We start from the raw sequence: 24,433 nt of genomic DNA, 5'->3' as shown, positions 1-24,433 counted from the left end.
GCTGAGTCTTTTGTAGAGGTGATGGTGTTGCTTGTTTTAAGTTGATGTCAAGTAATCATCGTACCTACAGCAAACTGTTTAAAACTAGTGTATTCATGCAGCTCTGGTTGGTGGTGAGGGAAGGAAGGAAGGACCTGAGGAAGGCCCTGGGAGGGGAGGTGGTTTGCACAGCTTTGGTCTTTGCTATATTCGGAAAGTCCTGCCAAGGGAAGATGCTGAAATATGACATCGTTTCCAAACACAGTGACTTTAATTGTACTGGCAATCAGGCCCCTAATGAGCTCTCAAACCAGCTGGTGGGAATTTGTAAAAAGTGTTGGGCTGAAATGATTTAAATTCATAGGTAACTAGAAACAATATGGCCGTTCCCATATTCCTTCCTTCTCACTTCTCATCTGGATTGCCAAACATTCTGTTCACTTTCTTCCCTTGTCCTCAGAAGCCTATGGGTGGAGTAGCTTAATGCACAAAAGACAGCCAAAGGGAAAAGGAAGATGGCTTTAGGAAGGACTAGGTTAATCAGAGAATGAAGGTCAGCTTGGGACTTATCAAGATGTAACCACACCCTAGCCCATTCCAACCTTGGGAAGGAGCCAATACTCTTGAACCTTCCTTGAAACTAGTGACTGGATGTGTTTTTGATTATCTGCACCCAGCAGAAGAGTACCTAAAGCACCAGGAGTTTCTGTGTTTGTTTTGTTTAATTCGTGTGTCAAACCTAAGCACACCTACCGTTTTGTTCTCACAGTTCTTATAATAATTTATAGTTCAGAAATAGACAGTGCAGAGCCATGTTTTTGTGTATGGAGCGGATGTCCAGACTGGGGCTCTTTTGAGAGTGAAGGTATCTATTAATGCTTATGTTGACATTGGCCGTCATCCACTGGCCGTGTGGCTACTCCACCTACATACTGCCATGCTGTTGTAGAACTGCATGTCTTCTTAGGGTGGGGCCTTCTGAGAAACAGGTAAGGAGGGAAGAGTTAGGTCAGAGAAGTTCAGCCCAGACTGCCATCAGAACCTCTTGGAAAGACCTACAGAAACGTTGACAACAGACCCACGTTTAGAGATTCCGTTTCCAGAGTCGGGACTTGAGATTTGCCAAGATGCTTCTAACCTTGGTTTTTTGACTGTATCAGTTAAGCAATGTGCCAATGTATCGATCCTAGATACTTAAGTACTCTGTTTCTGTGATCCCTCACTTCACTGCCCCCTGGTGGGATTATTGTTAACCCCACTGGCTGGAAATAAGACCACTACCACAACTTGGTGCCAAATTTGAAGCAAGCTTTAATTAAATACTGGCCAGGAGGATGGGTGCTAGTCAGGCATGCTCTCGGGTTCCCAGGAAATGGCCTGAGTCCCATTTGGCAGGGGTTTTGAAAGGCAACCCTATAAGGCCTCTGTATTTTCCATCAGGTCCAGTCAGAGGCAAGCCTACAGCCTACAGTGATAAAGCACAACTGGCGGGGTTGGTTCAACAAACTTGCTTAGGGGATTGAAAACATGTGGCTTGTTATTTCCCAAGAACTACAGTTCCCAGCATTCCCCCTATCTTATCCTTGGACAAGCGGGGCCTACAGGTTAATGCCATAATTATCATCCAGTTTTCCAACTGTGGAAACCCTGAAAGGGAGTTGTTTCTTTCCGTGGACCATTTCTGGATTGCTTTTGTTTTAAGAAAGACTTCATGTCAGACAAATCGTTAAGTCCAAAGGGGTGCAGATTTCTCACCCGAGCTTGAGTTCGATGTAGCATCTGGAAGTTTAGTTCAATTTTATTAAGAAGTTTGCCTTCAAAGCCGGGGGGTTCTACATTCATCAACTCCCTGAGCCTCTATCATCGACTGGGTCCCACGAACTCAGTAAAATTCAATGCAGTCTCACCTGACCTCAGGAGAGGGCTCCAGTGGACTGTAACTAGTATGTTCCAGAAGTTACAGCTCAGGGATGGCCAAGAAACACTTGTGCAGGGCCAGTTATGGGGATCGGGGGGAGAATGAGTAGGATCCGTTCCCTCTAATAATACCCTTCCCCTCCACAACAGCTCAGTGAGGCTCTAGTGCCCACCTTCCCATGTGTTCTCCCAACCCTCTTCAGGGGCATCATGGAGGCTTCATTACTCAAATTTGATCGATAAAGCCAATGCCCTCGATTGTTGAGATCATCCTAGGAGTCAGGGAGTCACAAATTCTAACTGTCTAACCGCATGGGTGTGTCCTTGTCAGACAGCTCCCAATCTGAACATACATGAGATTATAAAGATGCATGTGGGTAGAGTAAATCAGTATAAATATATGATAACCCAGGAAATCCCAACAGTGTTAAATCTATGCCAGGAACACAAGCATATATGGTTTTTTTTTTTCTCGCCATTTTAGACACAGAAATATGGGCAAATGACGAGATTTCTTCCACTTACTTTATATCAGCCACAAGTAGCTTTTTATAATGTTATTGAAAGAATAGAATAATGTTCTAAATGCATGCCGGTTGTGTTTTATAGCTCATGAATAGTCTGGAATTATTAGTTGAAAACCTGAAGGATAGAATTAGAGATAGGGATACTTATGATGTAGGAGTCGGGGATCATGACAGACTTCAAAATGACACAATATGCATTAACTTAGCAGATGTGATGAAAATGTGTGTGGATGCAAATGTATATACATGTGTATTTGTATGTCTGAGGAAGAGAGTGAGAACACGGTTTTAGAGTCATATGTTAAGCATATAATAAATCCACAAGCAGAGACTTCATTTTTCCCTTTCTTCTTAGAATTTAGTATGTGTGGCAGTAATGTGGCCCAGAGCATGAGGGAGAATTGATGCAGAGAGAGTTTAGAGAAGAAACACATGGCGAAAGAGTTGGGCTATAAACTCTATGGCCAATTTAAGGAGCTAGCTCATTTCCTTGGAAGAGACAGATGACCCAGACATCTTCAGAAATTTAAAAATAATACGAGGTGGCGACAGATGACCAGCTGTTCGCCAGGGTTAATGAATATGAAATTTGAGGAAATAAACTGGAGCTGTAGGGGAAGAGGTTCAGATAGACTGTCTGGGCTGTTTCTCAACAGTGACTTTCCCACCAGCCCAGCTAGCATAGCCAGTTTGAGCTTTTCTAGAAACCTCTATAATCATGAAGATTCACATAATAATTTTAAAATATGGGCAAGGATGCAGAGATCGGATAAAATAATGCTTCAAAGCATGTTTTCAGTCTTAAAATGCTAATTCTGCTGAGAGAGAGGGAGAGGGAAAAGGGAGAGAGGGAGAGAGGGAGAGAAGGAGAGAGAAGGAGGGAGGGAGGGAGAGAGAGACAGAGAGAGAGGGAGAAGGAGGGAGGGAGGGAGGGAGGGAGAGAGAGAGAGAGAGAGAGAGAGAGAGAGAGAGAGAGAGAGAGAGAGAGGAGATCATGTTCAAGCTACTGGGCGGGTTAGATTTCCCTCTAGTGGTGTAGAAAACAACTGACCACCTTTCACAAATCCCCCACTTGAAGCAGAATTAATCTTTCAATAAAGAAAACAGTTATGTACATTTTATTGTTGTTGTTGTTGATGTTACTATCTTGTTTGTCTGTGGTGTGTGAGTGTGTGTGTGTGGGGTGTCCATGTTGGGTGATGGAGATCTAAAGTTAGGTCCTTGTGTTTGCACAGCAAGCATTAACCCACAAAGCCATCTTCCCAGCTCTGTTGTCTAGGTTCTGTTATATTTCTGCTGGGTTAGTTGAGTTACTTCCTGAGAAAAACCAAAATGCAATCAAGCGAACCATCAGACCCAAAATCCTCCCTTTTCTGGCCTTGAATTTGAAATCTGGACTCCAACTCAGTCATTCTGTTTGTTATTTCCCTGGTGTTGAGAGGCCTCCTTGGATAACCAACAATCTGAGGACGTGTCAAACCTGCTTTGGGCTGGGAGTTTGGCTCATGTTTCCCAGGGTGTCACACACCAGTGCTCTCTAGAGTTTTGATGACAATGAGTCTTTCCTGAAACCAGCCTTTGTGGTCAGACTATTCCTCAGGGTACTGCATGTGTCATGGCCTTGTCCACCCACACTGTGCACTACCCGGAACTTAAGAGAGGATTGACCCTGTCTATGCATGCCCCTCTGTCAGTCCTGCAGCAGGGCCGTGCCACATCTCCTTTACAGCAGTACAAACTGAAGAGACCCTCTTTCCAAACCTCATGACAGAATCTCCAGTTGCCAATCTGTTATAAGAGCTATAAGAGCCGCAAGGCCCTGGGTTCGATCCCCAGCTCCGAAAAAAAAGAACCAAAAAAAAAAAAAAAAAAAAGAGCTATAAGAGCAGAACATGGAAGAGTTGAACGTTAGGGATTGACCTTGCTTTTGGGTCTGGGCTAGCTTAAGGTTTAGAAATCTTAAAGATTAAAAAAAAAAAAAGAGAGAGAGAGAGAGACATGATGCTCTCATTTGACACATGTAGTTCAAAACAAAAGCAGAACTGGCTTCTAAAGGAGTGAAGGAAATATAACCATCTGGTGCTATCCTGCTTTTTTAAAATTAAGATACAACTCTACACAGGTTTAAGTTGAGCCCCTGCGTTGCTGTGTCCCAAGTCCATGTTTAACTGGTTGTTGGTTAACCCTGCACTATTTACGTCTACAAATCATCAAATCTTGCTGGATCTTGTTTACTCAGCCTCGGAAAGCATGAATGAATTTGTGCTGGTCATTCAAGTACAGGTCACTAGTCACAGCTCCTCTTGCCAGATGATAGGTTAGACAGACTTCGGTCAGCACAATTGGCTTTTCTAATAACATCTTTAGTCCTGCCCAGCTAGACAGCACAACAAAATTTCACCACCTTTTCATAGAAAGCTGCACAAGTAAATAGTTGGCTGTGTTCAAAAACAGGAGTGTATCCCAGAAAGTGGATGCTAACAGGGAACTGGTCAGTGGCTGAGACCTTTGATGGAAAGCCCCGGACTTGATGTAACCAGCTGGCAGCTGGAGAGGGCCCTACTAGGCTTTACCTTGTACACCAGTGTGTGACAGCACCCACTGCCAGAGTAGAGATCAGCTGGCTTGACTCTCCTTAGACTCTTGGCTGGTTTTATGGTTGCCATCCCAGTGCCGTATCGATACATCATGTGCAAGATAAACAACAGGGAGTCCCTTGTTCTCGTTTTTTGCCTCCCAGTAATGCTGGAATCTAAGAGGAGCTCAGAGTGGTGGTGGTGATGGTGAGGCGGGGGGGTGGGGGTATTTTGATGGCAGAATGCCTAAGTCTTGAGAAGAAGGAAAGCAAAGAGTAATGACGTTCAGGTTGGAGTTTGGAATGGGAGAGGCTCAGAACTGAGCCCATCTATTGGTAGAAATTGTCATGTGCAACACTGTTTGGTTGGCTGGAACCTGTGTACTCCATGCTTCACGGCTTAGCAATTAAAGTTAGATGAGACTGAAGTGGAAACTTAAGGGCTCTTTGAAAAGTCAGTTGTGTCAGACGGTGTTTTGCTGGGGCAGACATGTGAAGGAGTGTTCTCCTGACGCAGACACGGGTGAAAGGATGTTCTGCTAAAACGGGCATGTAAAAGGACATGTGATAAAGGATTCTTTGCTAACAGCAAGCATGTATTGGTCAGCCTGACATCGTATAGTCGAGTTCCATTTGTCGGGACTCCATAGAGAGAAACTCACCAAAAACCTTCTGGTGGTGTGCTGCAGTTTCTTGCTGCTTCTGTGGACTCGCGCTGATTGGCAGAGTGATGTCAGCTGAGACAGATGCACATGCTGAGGCAAGACCTGTGGAGGACACGTGATGTTTGGAGACAGTATAAATAGGACTCGATGGATGGTGATGGAGACTAGGACTTGATGGATGGTGATGGAGACTGAACTTGGCTTGCTTATAGAGCTAGCTGTGGAACACTTGTGGGTCTCTGCTCTTTACTTCGCCGAGAGAGGCACAGCCGAGAACTTCTCCTGGCCTCCCTCCGGGTCCCTCCAGGTCCCTCCGGGGGACTGGAGCTGAGGCTGAGGCCTGGCTGGCTCTGCTAGGCAGTGCCACTGCTGCTGTTTCATGTTTGCTATTCCGACTCGACTGAACTGGACTGCATCTGTGAAGTGTTTGCGAGTGGATCGAGCTGCCGCTGCCTGCTGACCTGTGAACTGGACCGCCCATTTCCAGACAACACAGATGGGAGTTGCTCCAAGGAACCCATCTAAACAGGTCCACTCCCCCCACCCCACCCCCACACCTTATCTTTTCTTTTCCACTATCTCTAGTGGGAGATGGGCTAGCAGGGAGGTTAAACCATTTAAGAATCATCATTAAAAGTAGTTTTGAAAAAATTAAAGTTACATGAGACCATGAGAGTGGCTTAAAATGATGGTTCTATTATTGCTGGATACGGAAGGGCCAGCAAATCGGGCGAGAACTGCCAGTGACCCAGTGGTTTATTATTCACTGCCCTGAAGAGGAGAGGACACACATGCCCCACAAGATCACACGGAATGTACGGGGGTGGGGGGCAGCTGGGAGGCAGAAGAGGCAAAGGGAAAGCTTCAGCTGATGTCTCTATTAATTTTCTGTGGTAAATGAAGACTAGGCCAGGCAGGCAAGTTCAGGATTGATTAGTTCAAATAATTCCAGGAAACTCTGTTCTGGAACATAGGTCCTGTCCCTACTGGCCTTGTATCTAGCTTTAGGAGATGCAGGGCAGGAAAATAGTGGCCTAGTTATGAAATTAATGAAGGAAGTCACTGGCCTGCAAGTGGAGGGCACTCCAGAGAGGCCCTGAGATATCAAAGAATTGGAATAAATAGATGAGCTGAACACAGAGAGAAAATGGTAAAACCAGCCAGTTCTTCGGGTGGCTAAAATTTGGAAAAATTCTCCCACAAAGGTCTTTTTCATTTTTTTTTTATAACATATTGTCAGAGTCAGATTGCTGGTCTGTGGATCAGAGGTCAAGTCAGAGGTGTGGTTTCAGCTGTTTCTTCCATTTTCCAGGTCCATGAGACCGCATAGCTGAGCTTGTTTGAACGTCTGCCATTCTCTCAGTTAATCAGAGCATTCAGATACCTTTCATTTGGGGGGATTTTTACAGTAACATGGACTGTGGAGATGGCTCAGTGGTCAGACCACTGGTTGCTCTTCCAGAGGACCAGGGTTTAATTCCCAGCACCTGCAAATGCAGCTCACAGTATCTCCAGTTCTGGGGGGAACCTGATACCCTCACACAGACATACATATGGACAAAATGTTTATGCACATTTAAAAAATAAATCATTTGTGCAAATCTGATTATTCCTATAAACAGCTTGCCCAATTCATGGCTCATGAATTTGCTTAAATGCCAGTTTTCATTATTGTTCCTATTATTATTATTATTATTATTATATTATCATTATTATAACAGTATGAACAAGATTCTGCTCACATGAGGATAAAAGATTCTCAAGATACTTAGTAACTTTTTTAAAAAATGGGAATAACCTGTGATTAGCGTCTAACTGGGTCTAAGGAGGCTTCCCTCGGAGCCATAACCTGGATCTTGCAAGAGGTCTTAAGCCCTTCTGCATTCTTTTCATACTGTGCTATGGGGAAGGTTTTGAACTGAACTTAAGTCTCTGCTCGCTCACTTTTACCATCCTTTAGGGCTCCCATATCCATGGAGAGTGTGGAGCAAATTCACTGTCTTCCTGGCTTAGAGCAAGGTGCACTGAGTTGGGCTTCCAATAATCCGATTTCTCTAAGAGAAATCACCCGTAGGCCGTTTCTAACCCATGAACATCAACACTAGAGTGGGTGGGAGGTAGAGGGTGGGTTCATCAAAGGACGAATTTCTGAAGTCTCTAATGCTGGCCACCAGGCACGTGCTGGTTAAACTTACAGAGCTGAACAGAAAAATCAGTCTCCGAGAGCAGCGGCCAGCAAGCATACTCCACAAAGGATGGTTAGTAAATCATAGGGCTTTGCTAACTGCATTCATTTGCAAGAGCTGGTGTAACAGAGCACCACAGACTGGTGGCTTGAATAAGAGAAAGTCACCATGCCACAATTCTGGAGAGTTCAAGAGCCAGGTATCAGAAGGGTTGTTTCCTTCTAGTAGACTGTTTCTCAACCCTTTGATATTTACAGCATGAGTTACTACAGTAGCAAAATCACAGGAATGAAGTAGCAACCAAATAATTTTATTTTTGGTGAGTCGCCACAACACAAGGACTGCTTTTAAAGGGTGGTAGCCTTAGAAAGGCTGAGAACCACTTATCTATTGGCTCTAAGGAAATGGACTGTGTAAGCCCTCCATTCTTGGTGTGAACACGGCTGTCTTCTCTGCCTCTGGAATTATTTCTTCTCCTTGTGTTTCTATGTCCAAATCTGCTCTTTGTATAAGAATATTAGTCGTATTACTCAGCTTTCCACTACTGTGACAAAATACACAAGACAGTTAACTTATAAGGAGAAAAGCCTTTGGCTCCTGGTTCCAGCGGCTTTAGTCCATGGATGATTGACTCTACTGTCTTCAAGCAGAGGCAGCACGTCAGTATGGGAGATGTGTGGCCAAGCAAAACTGCTTCCCTCATGATGGTCAGGAAGCAAAAAGAACAGGAGGAGCTACTGTTGAAATAGTCCCTTTAGTGGCAAGTGCTTGGCGTTCTTTCTTTTACTATAAACTCTACTTCCTGTTGGTGCCACAGACTGAGACTGAGGATTTAACAAATGGGCGTTTGGCAGACATCTGAAATTCAAATAATAGCACATGTCAAAATGCAGTTAGTGGCCTTGGTTCAGCTTGATGACGTCTGTCTCCAAGTAAGGTGGCGCTGACATTTGGAACTTCAACGTAGGATGTTGGGGGAGGCAGGCACAATTTAACCCAGGACCCTGGTCACATGGTCAGTGTGCAGCTTCTTGACTGCTACCAAAAGCAAACCCAGGTATATATGAACGAAACAGTGAGGCTGGGATCCCAAGAAGATCATATCTTTATGGGCACCAAAACTTGAATTTCAAATTTTATCCTGTCAAGATGCCTTTGGATAATTAAAAAACAATCAGTGAATAGCATAAAAATCAGTTTTAGTTCACAGGCTATACCCGAACGGAGTGGAGGCCAGGTTCAGATCATGGACTGCATAATTCGAGCCTTCGCCTTACGGCCTCTGAATGTAACAGCTGCATGGGTTCAGGTTACATTAGTGATGCATGGACCCAAATGTCTTTGTCTAAATATTTTATTTTATAAAGGGTAAAATTACAGGGCTGGAAAGATGGATCCGTGGTTATGAGCACTGTCTGCTCTTCCAGGTGACCTGGGTTCAGTTCTCAACATCTACATGACAATTCACAGCTGTCTGTGACTCTGCTCCCAGGGGACCCAGTGACCCTCTTCTGGTCTCTGTAGGTACACAGACATGTTCAGGCCAATACTAGTACACATAAAATTAAAAATAGGTAAAATATTTTAAAAAGAAAAACTACACTAGTATTTATGTGTGTTTGTGAATCTGGATAAATGTCAAGATTTTATAAAAATCTGCAAAGTTGGCCTAATGAGATTAAACTTCTTAGCTTTTGATTATAACCAAACATGGAAATGTTTTAGAATATGTTTGTTTTTTGAAGTCTAATTTTTTTCAGGTATTTTGTTTCCCTATTGTAAAGTTTCTTCTTCTTCCTCCTCCTAGTCCCCCTCCTCCTCCTCTTCCTCTCCTTCTCCTTCTTCTCTTTAAGCAGTTGCTTCAACATGATTTTTAGAGGAAAAATGTTACCTATGCCAGAAGAAAAGGATTAAATGGGATGGAAAAAGAAAAGTTTGGTTGCTATTTGTGTCAAACTGTTAGACACACACGGGCACTTCAGCAGCTCCCCAAGTGATACTAGTATGAACAAACTTCCCTTGGAGGATCCTGAGGGACAGATGCCTTAAATGGTAACTCCCATACTCACATCCAAAGTCAGTGTCCCCCACAAGCGATGAGTCTGTCTGTCCTCGTTTTCTGTCCTTTGCTTTAGGCACATCCTTGGGAGCTACCGTCAGGATGGTCAGTTCCCAAAATGCCGAGACACTTTGACGATGTAACCCTGAGACCCTGCAGCTGGACACGTCCTGCTGTCCTTCACTCTGAGGGTGTTTGTGACCGTGACTCAAGCCTTTTAATTCCACTTGTGTGAACATTGTCTAGTTCATACTAACAGGGTTCAGGATTTGCAGTTTTGGCAAATTCACTTTTAACGAGTGAAAAATGATAAGGAATTACAAAACAAGTATATTTTTATGTTTATCGAACTACTTGGAAATTTGACTACCCATAGGATTCTGGATCCCCGGCAGCAGGTGCTGCTTAGAATTGCAGGCCCAAGCCCCCTCTCAGACCTACTGAACAGGTCTGTAGTGTTATAAGCTTGCAGGTGACCCACGAGTACTCAGAGAAGCCTTCAGTAGATGACCTTTGAGATTTCCATACTTCTGCCTTTCCTTAGCAGGATTGGCTCTCCTTCCAGGTAAAGCCTCAAATGCCAACCCAACCACCATGCACTTCCGAGGGTTACTTAGCCTCTGCCGGTCCTTCCTATAGCTGGAAAAACCTACACCCAAGAAAAAATTATTTCCGAGGCCCTTGGAAGAGTTGTTCCTGCTTTTCAGGTCAATTCACAAAAGGGGAAACAAGAAGACCAGTTTCCGCTTTGCATCTCCATAGAAACCTTACCTCAGTGTCAATCCACAAGTGAGCTTGTTTTCTTTGCTATCTTAGCTAAGCTGTGAAACTCAAAATAAGCCCTGGGTGAAGTGAAGAAACTTCTAATTTGATGTTTTTCCAAGACACGGAAGTCTTGCTAAATTTGTTGGTAGACAGTCTAGCACAACTCGCATTACTAGGAGAAGGGCAATTATTTAAAACACTTCGGGTCTGAATGACAGCTGAGTCTTAAAGGCACAGAACATGAGAAGAGCCATGCTCCTGTGACTAAGTACACATAAAATGTAGAGTGGCCCTCCATGAACCCCACTGATGGCTTTGCACTGCAGGGAAGACTCCTTAGCTGTGGGGCTTCTTCCCATCCTTTGGTGCTATGGCGCTATACTACATGTCACCCAAAAATACAGGGTTGCTCCTCCACCTCTGAAAACTGCCTGGAACCCCCAGAGCACTCTCCATCTGGCCCAGAATTACTAAAAACCAACCCACTTCCTAGAGCTTATCCTACAGTGCTACAATCCCAAACTAGCAGGAAATTAAGCCTAATTCTGACCCCTTTGTCTCCAGATCTCTTCCAGTAGACTGGCTCTTAGAACGCAGCATCCTGTAGGTGCTGCAGACAGGCACACCAGCTGTGGGAAACAGGCTCTGGGAAAACAGCCTACAGAGTCTGTTAACTCTCCCCCAGAGAGACACTGTTACCAGTCCAAGATGGCCTCACCATGGGGCGGCTTGAAAGGACATGGTGGTGCTGGGCCTCCAACATGGAAGCAATTCAGGTCCTCGCCTGGGCCCGGGCAGTTTCTCAGAGAGGAAAAGAGAGCTGGTGTTTTCAGGACTCCTCTCAGTGGAAACCCTCCTTGCTAATGCAGCCCCAGGGCCTGGGCATCTCTGTTAAGCTCATCTCTCCCACAGCGGTTTGTCTGCTTCGTTCTCCCTTTCTTTTGCTTACAAATATTTATTTAGTAAAATAAAGCAGACAGTTCTCTGTTTTGGTTGTCTTTGTCTTCTAGTTTGGGTGTCAATAGTAAGTTAAAATACATATATTGCAAAGGAAATGATTGACCCATCTAGTGACATCTGAATATCACTTTGTAGCCTAATCACTCCTTATTTTGACCTCTCCCTATATTTCTCCTTTATATTCTATGGTCCATCTGGACTAAATACCTAGATCCTAATATTACCATCCCCAGATGTTTAAAACCTTGATTTGGTGATGTTTTGATTTACAAAGAACATTTCTGTCACCCTATAACTTTTTAATTACCCACCCACAGAAATAGAATGTTTGACAGGAAAGTAGATAGATTTTTTTCTCATTTACAAAGTTCATGAAGAATAAATAGAAATATTACTTATCTCTGAGAGACGACTCAAAGACTGTCTCAGTGCTTTTTCTTTTGGCTTCAGTGTACCTGGGGAGGACTAGGGTGCATGGGGACAGTTGTAGGTTACAGTTCTATGCCCGAGTCACGGTCAGTTCAGAGTGGTTCATGCTGAGTTTACACCACTGGGACAGCGCAGTGGGGAAGGGATCTCAGTTTCTCCCCCTCTACAGGTTCCTGGGCTCCATGTATATAACCTGTCAGCCTACCCTAGTGGCTGAGAATCTGTGCTGGAAAAAGAGAAAAAAAATCAGAATGTTCTAGATCTTCGGTTCTGTAATTATCCAGGTATAATCCTTGCTTCCTCACTGGCCACACATACTGGCATTATTTCAGTGCCTCTGTCCCATTATTGCTTGTTAACGATAGCAAGCTCCAATATGCACTAACACGGGGTGAGTTTAAGACAGCAGAGTGGGATGGGAATTCGGAGGCGCTGGCCTTTCTCCCTAGTTATATTAATATATGGCATCAAGGTTGCTAGATTTTCTGGTTGTAAAAGGAGCTAGATATTTGGATTTTTCACACATATTGTCACTTTTTAAACAGGCAGTAATATAATTACAAAATAGAGCAAACCTCATAAGAAAGGTTTGTAGTTGCTGGTAGCAAGAGTCTGTGTAATTCAAACTCTCTGAAAATAAGATGGCAAAGAAAAAAACACAAAAGCAAACAAACAAAAACAAAACAGAGAAAAAACCTGAAAGACATGCACCAAAGCATTCATTTAGAGGCATCCATCCCCACTGGTCCCACAAGGCAGGAACAGAAACAAGGAGATGGAGTTTGGGGAATGAGCCAGGACCCCTTCTGTCTAGAAGGGTCACACAGGGTATAGGTGACAGGCAATGACAGATGTCATTACAGGACAGGACAGCCTGCTCCATTGAAGTTCAGCTCTGCTATGCAAAGGGATAGCCAAAGAGGCTTCAGAGAAGCAGACCTGTGGCAGCCCAATGTGGCTGAAGGAAAAATAGGGAGAGTTCCGTTCCCACCAAAGCAAGAGATCCCCATGGCAGCCCCTGTACCAGGGGGTAACACGAAGGGAGCCATGATAAAGGTAAGGAGCAAAGAGTCTCAAGTCCAAGACCTACTGGGTCCCCAGGAGTCTCACGGAAGGAAACGAAGGGAGGCATATCGACTTCACCTTGTGCCATGTCTGTAACATCTTCAAACAAGATGGACGGCAGCCAGCAAAAGTTTGCAAGTCACCTAAAGAGACAAACCATCAGGTGCCAGAATCAACAGACCTTTTATACATCCACAGGAGACCCACAGGTGTGAGTCTGTCTGACAAAACTATGAAACAATTGTTTTCACTATACTTATAGTATTCAAACCCCACATAAAAGGCAATGGCAAATAACTAGAGGTTATTGTATTTTAAATCAAGATGCTGTGGGTGAGGGAAAGATGTTGGCCCAGCTGTTAAAAGTGCTTGCTGCTCTTGTAGAGGATCCGGGTTCCGGGTTCAATTTTCAGCAAGCACAAAGTGGCTCATAAATGTCTGTCATTCCAGTTCCAAGGAATCTAACACCTTCTCTTGGGCTCCTCGGGCACCAGGAGCACACATGGCACACACACAGAAAAGCACAGACAAAACACTCATAGCCATAAATTAAAATCTTTAGAACAGATCTTTAGAATTAAAAAAAGAGTTAAAAACTAAAAATAATAGTCGAAACTAAAACATAATAGTTTCATCCACAACAGAAGAGATTGTTAATGATCCTAAAATAGGTCTGAAGAAACAAGATACAACGCAGCTGGAGAATTAATGGAGGGAAATTGAAGAGAGGTCGTGAGCCAGGGAAGTTACTTGAGCAGTTGTAATATGATTATTAGTCCCAGAAGGAGAGGAGAAAACACTGAGGTTCAAGCAAAACCTGGAAAGGTTATCTGTCCAGTGGGACTGGATGGCAACACAGGAGGTGTAATTAATAATTACTTCATGTGTAGATACAGACCAAAACCACAGAAAATGAAAGACAAACAAAGTAACTGTCTGATTGACAACTAAATTTTAGCAGCAACACTGAAAAATCAAAGGACTGGCGTCAAACCGTTTATAGCCTAGAATTCCCAAATGTAGTGAACGTCTTCTTGCAAAATGAGCACACATGGAAGAACTCTTCTAGCAACTGACACAGAAAAGTAGTGTCTCAGCCGACCCCACACATGAAGGAGCGCCACCCCCAGAGAGCGTTGGGCAGAGGGACATTATCGCAAACAGATTTTGGAATAAAGTGCAGCAAGGAATAAAAGCAAAGAGTGCAGTGTCCTGCATGGTTTGGCCCTGGGAACCTGATGGGAGATAGGACCGACAGAAAAGCACAGATTGGCTGGTCTGTGCTCACCGGGACGGCAGGCACCAACTGCAGTAGCAACCCCCAATCCCCGTGTGTTTATTTTGTACATCTGAATCGAGAATGCAGATTTACTGTAGACAGATAAACAAGGGAGAGGGTTTGTGGTACACAGCTGAGCAAAGAGGCAGGTGTAGCTAGTCCAGGTAGGAGGTCTCTGTAAGGAGCAGTCTCAGGCTGCCGTTATTCCTGAGGAGGAAGCCGTGGTTGATAGCTTCTGCGCAACCACCAACATTCACACTTGGACCAGATGAAGGCTGTGCCATCCCTCTGAGTCTCACCGGGGAAGGCTTTCTCATTTCCATGGGTCTGAGGCATTGAGGTCCTTGACATGGCTGTGCCCATGTCAGACAATACACATTTTCTCAGGACTCTTTACATTCTCCACAAAAGAGATTTTAAAGGGATAAACTCTAAAAACTATGTCCAAAGAAAAAAAGAAAGTTCAGCATTTGACTGTTTTCAAACTGAGAAGTAAGCGTGTGTGTGTGTGTGTGTGTGTGTGTGTGTGTGTGTGTGTGTGGTGGGGAGAAGGAGTTGTGTATATGTCTGTGTGTGTGTATGTGTGTGTGTGTGTGTGTTACACTCACATAACTAATAACCAAAACAGTACCAGTCATTTCAGATAAGGTAGACTTTAAGGTCAAAGTCACTGATAAAGTTAAAGAGGGACTCTTCAAAAATAAAAGCCAAGCTTATTTTCTCCCAAGAAATAGAAATATAAATCTCTAAACCAAAGGACTGGAGAAAGTATAAGGAAAAAAATGAAAGGAATCCTTACTAATCCTAAAATATTCCTAACCCTGCTTCAGTAATTAATGGAGCAAGCAAACATCCTATTAGGGCTAAAACAGATTAGTGAAACACACCCAACTTAACAGGCATATATTGAGGCCTTGCCAAGAGACTTAAAACATAAAATTCTTTTCATGACATGGAGACACATGTAAAAATTAACCTTGGGTAGAGAATGAAAGGGCCACCTCTGTCACAAAGCCAATTAAGTTGAAAAGCAAGGTGACATAAGCACGGGACACATTTGATAAAATGCAGCACTCATTGATGGTCAACGTTCTTCTGAAGGAACCGGACAGAGAAGCCTTTAGTCTCACAGAACTGTGCTTCTGGAACATCTCTGGTGCAGGCAATAGGGCTGTACTGCTAAAGACAGCCAGCCAGCAGGCTTGCATACAACTCCCGCTATTCTCAGAAGCACAAACATCAATTTTGCGTGCGACTCAAGTCGATTAAGTGTAATAAACATCTGTGTGGTTATAACAGTTTACAATTCCTTTCCTTTTACTTTTATTTTGCATGCATGGGTATTTTGTCCATACACGTGTGTGCAGTGCCCTAAGAAGCCATAAAAGGACGTTGGATTCCCCCTAGAACTGGAGTTACAGCCACTCACAGTTCTTAAAGGACTAATTTCAAATGCCATACCTGGAAAAGAACCCTTTCACAGAATAGGCACGCAGATGGCTCTGTTTTTGAAAAGGCTCCTGTCTGGTCCAGAGACAGCTGCATCTTCCCACATCATCCTGTGTGGTGTTAGTCTCTTCCCTGAGACACAAGGGAAGGTCGGAGTGCAGGATTCGGCCATATTGGGCACCTGGTTACCAGAGCTGTTTACACATCTGACAAAATGGACATTGTTGGCATCAATGACCCCTTCATTGACCTCAACTACATGGTCTACATGTTCCAGTATGACTCTAACTAACCATGGCAAATTCAACGGCACAGTCAAGGCTGAGAATGCGAAGTTTGTCATCAAGGGGAAACCCATCTCCATCTTCCAGGAGTGAGATCCTGCTAACATCAAATGGGGTGATGCTGGTTCTGAGTATGTCATGGCGTCTACTGGTGTTTTCACCACTGTGGAGAAGACCAGGCACGCTTGAAGGGTGGGGCCGAAAGGGTCACCATCTCTGCTTCTTCTGCTGATGTCTCATATTTGTGATGGGTGTGAACCATGAGAAATATGACAACTCAGTCAAGATTGTCAGCAATGCTTCCTGCACCGCCAGCTGCTCAGTGGTCCCCCACCCCCTGCCAAGGTCATCCATGACAACTTTGGCACTGTGGAAAGACTCGTGACCACAGTCCATGGCATCGCTGCCACCTAGAAGACTCTGGATGACCCCTCTGGGAAAATGTGGCATGATGGCCATGGGGCAGCCCAGAACATGATTCTGTGTCCACTGGTGCCAAGGTTGAGGGTAAGGTCATCCTAGAGCTGAGGGGGAAGTTCACTGGCACATCAGACTTCCACATACCTGTTTCCATTGTGTCCATCATGAATCTGACATGCTGTTAAGTATTACAGCATCAAGAAAGTGGTGAAGCAGGCATCTGAGGACCCACTACAGGGAGTTCTAGGCTGTAATGAAGAGCAGGATGTCTCCTGTGACTCTTCCAGCTTTGATGCTGGGACTGGTGTCAGGGTTACTCTCACTGACAACTTTGTCAATAACATTTCCTGGTATGACAATGAACACAGCTACAGCCACAGGGTCCTGGCCTCCACAACCTCCAAGGAGTAAGAAACCCTGGACCACCCACACCAGCAAGGACTCAAGACACAAGAGCAAGAGAGAGGCCCTCAGCTGCTGAGGAGCCCCTGTCTCAACTCAGTCCCACACTGAGCATCTCCCTCACAGTTTCCATCCCAGACCGCAGAATAAGGGAGGGGCTTAGGGAAACTTACTCTCTTGATACCATCAATAAAGTTCACTGCACCTCCCACAAAACCCCAAAACCAAAACAACAACGATAAAGACTTCAAAAGGAAAGCTTCTCTATGAGTGGATGAGGGGTCACCTGTGCTAGCATCTGCCCAACTTTGAGGCTCAGCTCAGAGCACTGACCAGCCTTGCGACTTCCAGCACGTTAACACAATGCCTCCGGACTTCTGTTTCCTCATCAAGAAAGCAACACAAGACTGTCCCCTCAAAGTCTGTTTGTAAGATCAGTTTGGCACATGGATTCAGAATGGTATTGAATTCATAGTGGTTACCTATGTCCACACCCAAAAACTGTTCACAATGAATCAAAACCTCAGAATCCAAAATCGAAGCCAATATTTCAATGTGTATTCCCTGTGAGTTAAGCCCAGCCAGGAGATATTTTCTGGTGTCCAGATCTGCTTAGGCAAGAGGGAGAAGACAACGCATGTGTGGAGTTCCTACTGTGCATTTATACATGTACTTGGGTGAAGTCCCTGGGCACTTCATAGACAGAGCCCCAACACCAGCAAAGGGTGTTGCCGAGAAACAGGCTGTGTATATCTGCCTGCCTGGTAACCACTGTGCCAGCTTGCTTTTTAATGCTGTTGTCAGCTGTGGAATGTGTTGACCAAGAGGCCCCCTGCCACGTGATGAGCTGAGAAAAAGATCCCTTCATCCATGCTCATTAGCACGAATCTGAAAGAACAGCTCGGAATTTCGACCGGCTGGGTGTCAGCCTAAAGACTGACAGGGTATGGCCTTCTGATCTGAATATTAGTTGCTGGTCCATAGAGAAAAGAACCAGCCAAACATCCTGTATCTGAGAGCTACTTGATGCTTGTAAAAGTATCATGACTTAAAACTGCCTGGGAGCATTTGATAATAGCATCATTAATGCATGGATATTAATTGAATGTTTACTATGTGACAGGCACTGTCATATATCATCTTGTTTCATGCTCTTGACTCTGTGCGGCAATAGCTATTATTAGATTCCAATTTGAAAAGTAAGGCACAAGAGATTAAATACCCTGTCTAGTTTGTGCTGGAGGTGGAAATAAAGCCAGGCACTACTGATATAGGGAATTAATGCACTTACTGTAGAGTTTCCTTTATTGTTCAGCCAGCTTTAACTCTTTCCTGACCTACCAAAGCAGTGCCCTTGGCTGCTGTTATCAGCTGATCTTATTTAATAAGCTTCCTCACAACTTAGCAGCATACTTCCATGATCTATTCTATGTATCCATGGATCCCAAGAGGGCTCTGGTATAGTTTTCCCATCATACCCAGCTCTATGATGTCAGTGCGTGATGGGAAAACCGATGGTGAGTTACTCAAAATGGCTGGAGCTGAAGTCCTCTTGTTCCTGCTTTAGGCATATGTCAGACCTCTTAACACAACCACTAAGGGCTTGCCATTCTGACAGGTGTGACAGACTCATTTAGATTTGCATTTCCCTCATGGCTAAGGATGTCGAACATTTCAAGAGCTTCTTGGCCATTTGAGATTCCTTGGTTGAGAATTCTGTTTAAATCTGTCTCCCATTTTTTAATTGGATTACTTTGTTGATGTCTACTTTCTTGATATATATATATATTTCATATATATATATATATATATTAAATTAGCCCTCTGTCAGATGCAGAGTTGGTGAAAATCTTTTCCTATTTTGCAGACTGTTGTTTTGGAAGACCAAGACTTTTAACACATTGATTATTGGAAGATATTTAGCCCTGACCTATAGCAGTGACCCTCAGAGTATCTAGTATAATAAAGATTGATCTGGGCCTAAAAGAAAGTACTTCAGTAGCGGAGTCTCCAGCACATTGGCTCATTCCTCCTAACTCCTGATTTGAAATTGCTTTTGAGATGGCATTTTTCATCACATAGTAGTAAATAATGTCATCGTCAGTCACGATGAGTTGAATGCTATGGAAAATACCAACTCCAAAATCTTCATATGCTGCTTATGCAAATGAGGCCCAGGTGGCTCAGTTCGGGAGACTAAAGGCCCAAGACCTGACAGTCCTATTTGTTCTGCTTCTGGTGAGGGCCTAACAGGAGATAGTGTCATAACAGGTTCAGGTATCAAATGAAGGGATCCTGTCTCTACACAGGAAGCCAGAGAGGCTGTATTCCCATAGTCCCTTGGAGGACATAGCACCATCTGGCTTAAAGACCTAACATTAGGCTCTATCCTTTAAAGGACCACTGTCTCCCAACATTTAAAGGCCCAACATCTCCCAAAGTTTATCCAAAGATAAACTTTCAATACATGGGTCCTCAGGGGCAAACTCAAACAATGTCTAAACCATGGCTTGGGTTTTGTTGCCCTAAATCCTATCCAGGGAGGGTATTTCTGGTCCAAAACTTTCAAGTATATGTTCACTGTGAACTTCCACTCAGGAAACACACTGTGTGCACACTCTACACTACTGACACACCCATCAGATTGTGGCAAAGGCCAACTTCTCAGGAGGAGCCATGGTGAATGCAGGGCATGGTCCTCTTGGCAATCCCTGGGGTCAGAAATCCAAATGGCAGGCTGACAACTCACCGGAGCCAAAAGGGCAGGAAGACACAACAGTAGCAAGTTGCTCTTTTGAACCCTAGAGGCATTCGTTTGACATCTGGGACAGCATATGTTGAGTTTATAATAAGAGACCATAGAGTATACCAAGCGGCCGCTTGACTGCCAGCCTGCGTGTTCCAACTCCTTTCTGGGTTTTTAATGATAACAATCACTTCTATATCTGCCTGATCAGGTTGCTGTAAATGATAGAGTAACCTGTATCACACTGTTTGAGCCCAATGTGCTGCAGGTGGAAAATTCTACACTTTGACTCTTGCAATATGGCCCCAGTGAAAATGAAGATGTATTGAGAATAGTGTATAGGTGCATATATGTTCTGGTGCATGCATGTCCTGGAGCATACATGTCCCGGTGTATACATGCATGTACTGGTATATATATGTCCTGGTACATACATGTCCTGATGCATACATGTCCTGGTGCATACATGTCCCGCTTACTGTGTCTTTCACAGCACAAGTGATTTATGTGTCCATTTCATCTTCCTTCAGTCCACCCGCCTGAGACCCTCCCTCCCTCTCAGGGCATGGAAGTTCCTCCTTAGCCTCCCTGACCAGCTGTAGGCTATTCAGCTCTATTTTGAACCAATCAGGGGGTGAGGGAAAACAACGTTTTACAAAATCCTGAGTCCTACCAAAGTCCAGACTGCAACGGGATCTCTGGGTACAGAAATCAGCATATGAATACATAGTGCACAAAACATCTCCCAACAGGAACCTAAATGCCATTGTAAGGAAGCTGAAGAATTGGTTTATTTGTTTGTTTTGATTTCTCACCAATATCCTGCAACATCTCATGCACATCTAATTTATCAAATCGCCATTCTCTGTTGTCTTCAAATCACTGAATTTCATTTTTATAGTAAATCTTTCTATGTGCATACTCACACCTTACTGTTTATTTTGGTAATTATATTAAAATAATTTTGATTCAATTATTTGAATGAAGTGAAATTACTTGTGGTTGTTCATCACTGAGGTTGTATAATTTAATGATGTAAAACATATACCCCCAAATTAACATGTCCCCTGCTCTGATTATGATCCTTGCTCCACTGGGGCCTCCACTGCAGAGTGAATTAAATTGGTGAACCCCACCCCAGCATTTAGGTCCCCTCACATCAGACTGGCTTTCGGTCTCTTAGGCTTCTCTGAGTATTCAGTACTTACCAGACGACTTGAGCTATCTGTGCCCTATGTATGTTCTTTTGTCTGATTGCAAACCTGAATTCCCGTCAGTTTTTAATGCCTCTCTCTAAGCACAGGCTTCTTTTTTTCCAGAATTATGGAATCTTTACTATTTTTTTACTCCACTACTGCCCAATTCTTCTCTCTCAATACCTTTGGTTTGAATTTTGTCTTTAAATGGACTCACTTTATACTTATATGTAAATTTACATGGGCAATCCATACTGAAACGTGATATTGTTTGATGAACAGAAGTGGATCACACACTTGAGTATAGTAAAAATGTATATGAGAATGTCCTCAGTTGAGGCAAGCCCTAAGGCAAAGTGCTAAGGGTCAGGGATTGAAGACTGCAGACAGACCAGCTTCCCCACTGCTTTGTAATTTATGTCTTATGGGTGTGTCTGGGGTACGCACTCTGCTCTTCAGAAACCAGACAAGCAACTGAAGGACAAGAAGTGATGCTTGGTCCTTTGCTTAACTTTGTTCCAAGCCACTTCCACCACTCTGGAAACACTGAGGAAGCTCAGTGGCCAGGGGGTACAGGTCAGGAAGATAGATCCACTCATTTGTTCTACAGCATTAGCACTGCACCATCTTCTCCGAAATGTCAGGATGGTGGGAGGACAAGGAATGGACTTTACCCTCACACTGAATGTGGGCAGGGATTTGGTGGGGCTATAACTTAAAAGGGATTCATGTATCCGAGGAAGAATGGAGGTTGCCAGACTTCCTGAATTCAGTCTTCTTTAGTCGTAGGCTTATGCATGTCCCTATCATGAGTATAGAGCCGCTTTCTGCCCTGCTTCTGTATCCTGCCCATTCCCGTCGCTGCAAAATGCAGTCTGAATCCACACCTCTAAGGTAGAGATCCATCCAAAGCCTGTACTGTAACTGATTTCAAGTTGATTATCATCCCTCTTTCTTTTCCAGGCAGTGCTGAGCCCTCTCATAGCCATTGCGCTGAAAATATCCCAGATTCATGAGAGAACTGGCCGGAGAGGACCCACCGTCATCACCTAAGCACAGGGCGGCAGAGCACTGGGAGAGATGCTTCACCATGCCTTCTCGCTTCCTGTTTGTGCCTCTTAGGACTCTGGAGAAACAAAAGCTATTTTGCTGTTGGGGTGGGGGGTAAAAGGAGGGTGGGAATGGGGGGATGTACCCCTTTTAATTTGGTTTGTCCAGTTCTTCCAAATGCAGCAGGGTCTTTAGTTGTCTGTCAGAGCTTCACTACTGTTTAAGACCTGGATTTTGTCACACCAAAGCGCTACTCCTTTTGAGAAAGATAGGGAACTATTAGTCACAGCCCCTGTATATTTCTGGTGTCTTGTGAGAAAATATTCTGAGAGACAGGAGAGAGAGAGAGAGAGAGAGAGAGAGAGAGAGAGAGAGAGAGAGAGAGAGAGAGAGAGATCTAAGGTCTTTGGGTGGGCAGAAGACTCCCTACCATAGAGGAAGACTCATTTGCATCTTTGTTCGGATCTGCCATGGTGGAAGGTTTAGAACTTCTAGGCGACACACCCCTCCCACTGGCCATCCAATGGCCATGCTTCCCAGCCTGCCAACATCTCTGCACTAGCTCTCCTAGTCTTCTAGGTTTTCTATGATTCACAATGACACACCTCCAACAAGACACACACGAAGGTGCTTTCCTTTCTTTTATTTTGCGTGTAGTATCCACTTAGCTGCCAAGCTGGCTGCATCCCTCTGAATGTAGCCATTTCTTGTGCAGTGGGGAAGGATTTTCCAGCGGCAGATGAAGGATTCTGAAGGGGCTGGAGTATTTAATGGGAGAGTTGTGGGCCCTCTGGGACAGAGAGGTGGATTGTCACAGCTGGCTCTCTTTGCCTGAGGGAAAGGGACCTGGCAGCTCCTGCAGGCACATGGACTAGGGCAGAGTCCTCTGCCAGGCATGGGATGTGTTTGCTTATGTTTGTCTCCCTTGGGAACTGCAGGTTGGCTTATCACACCCTTTGAGGAGGTGACCTAGTGCCCCTTTACTGTTAAGCAAGGCATGATCGCTGTCATCAAGGTCAGTGCCGCAAGGAAACATTCCCAGATAGGTGTTTGTTTCCGTTTTCTCTCCGCGCTTCTGTCAAAAACTTGCTAGGATATTTAGTAGCCAATAAACCAGAATTTCCTTATTTTAACCTCCATATAAGATTGTGGACCTCAGCTCCTTTGTGTCTCTTGCGGCTTTGCAATTCGAGCAGTTGTCACCTACTGTGATTAAATCAGTCACTCACAACTCTGTCACAACTGTTGGTCATTCTGACGACTTGGCAAACGGATTCTAAAACACTGAATTGCTCAAAATCAGTTTTGGGAATCAACAAATATTAAAATGGCATCTAGCCATTCACCATAACATGGTTTACTTTGGAATAATGGGAAGGCGGCTTTTAGCTGAGATTATTTTTTTTAAGTTATAAAAAGTGTGTCACAAATGGAGAACTTTTGCCTTGTGGCTTTTGTTCTCACTATCTCTGGAGTAAAGGTCACTGATAATGTCTGTCCATTCATTGACGGTAGAGATGTGGTCACTGTGATCTCACAGGTCCTTGGGCTTGTCAGCTCTCGCTGGCCTAGCAAGTATTTTTTGTTTTCAAGTTCCTGAACTTAAATCATCTCTAACTTTTAAGTTCAAGTTATTCTACTTCAACATTCTCTTTCCTTTTTTAAATGTGTATGTAGTAGCTCAATTTATAGTCACCTATTTGCTCGCTCACTCATTCATTCATTCAGTAAACACTAGTTGAGTAGCTTGCCCCAGGCACATTTCTCTTTTTGATGTAGCAGGAAGATGGATGAAGTTATTCTTGCTCTTAGGAATTCACAATTTTGGGAGAGTTGGCTGTGACAAAAACCCAGAAGTAATTGGAGAGACATCCATGTTACAGTAGAAATGCAGGCATGAGCTATGGGGACATACAGATGATAAATGACTCAGAAATCGTGGGACACCAGAACAGGACACTTTTCCTAAAGAACAGCGTTTCTCAGGATCCATAATTATTTGTATAACTTGCCAGAGGTTAATGGAAGCAGCAAGACGAAACAGTCCTTGTTAGCCAGGACTTAGAGGAGAGATTGACTTTGGGGACCACAGTTGGTGTGGTGGGTGACATTCAGGCAGACACAGGAGGTGACATCAAGGGCAGCAGATCTGAGAGGCCACCATTTTCTCTCAGCTATATTAACAAACAGTAGGTCTCCCTCGGAGACTCTAGGACATGGCCTGTCTTTGGACCCTCTCAAGTTCACATTGCTGAGGAATTATTTGTGCCTTAACCCGGGATTGCATGTGTGTATTCTTGTGTTATTCCCATGTGAGAAGGAAGTCCGCAACACATTCTTCCCTACATGATGCTCTGCTTGTCAAAGATGGAGGCCCAATAGCCAGCCTTGAAGAGCAAACGACCAGAAGGTCATTGAGACGGCTGGAGGGCGAGTGAAGGCGTTACTGCAGACGCCTAACAAGGGGCTGGAGCTCAATC

The 24,433-nt window shown here is 44.2% G+C and overlaps 1 protein-coding gene across 2 annotated transcripts in view; it reads left to right on the top strand.

The window, feature by feature from the left end:
- Pgm5 (phosphoglucomutase 5) overlaps positions 1–23,097 on the top strand; it is a 187,773-nt gene extending 164,676 nt beyond the window's left edge. Inside the window, 1 exon segment of one of the 2 annotated variants that reach the window (NM_001191953.3) lies at positions 21,867–23,097. In NM_001191953.3, coding sequence (NP_001178882.1) covers positions 21,867–21,956 — 90 coding nt within the window. In that variant the 3' untranslated portion in view covers positions 21,957–23,097. 2 annotated transcript variants of the gene reach the window in all.
- The last annotated feature ends 1,336 nt before the right edge of the window (positions 23,098–24,433 follow it).

The sequence above is a fragment of the Rattus norvegicus genome, chromosome 1 (genome assembly GCF_021556685.1).
Source record: "Rattus norvegicus strain SHRSP/BbbUtx chromosome 1, alternate assembly SHRSP_T2T, whole genome shotgun sequence".
In the NCBI taxonomy this organism is placed as follows: domain Eukaryota; kingdom Metazoa; phylum Chordata; class Mammalia; order Rodentia; family Muridae; genus Rattus; species Rattus norvegicus.
This window is presented reverse-complemented; position numbering and strand designations above follow the sequence as displayed.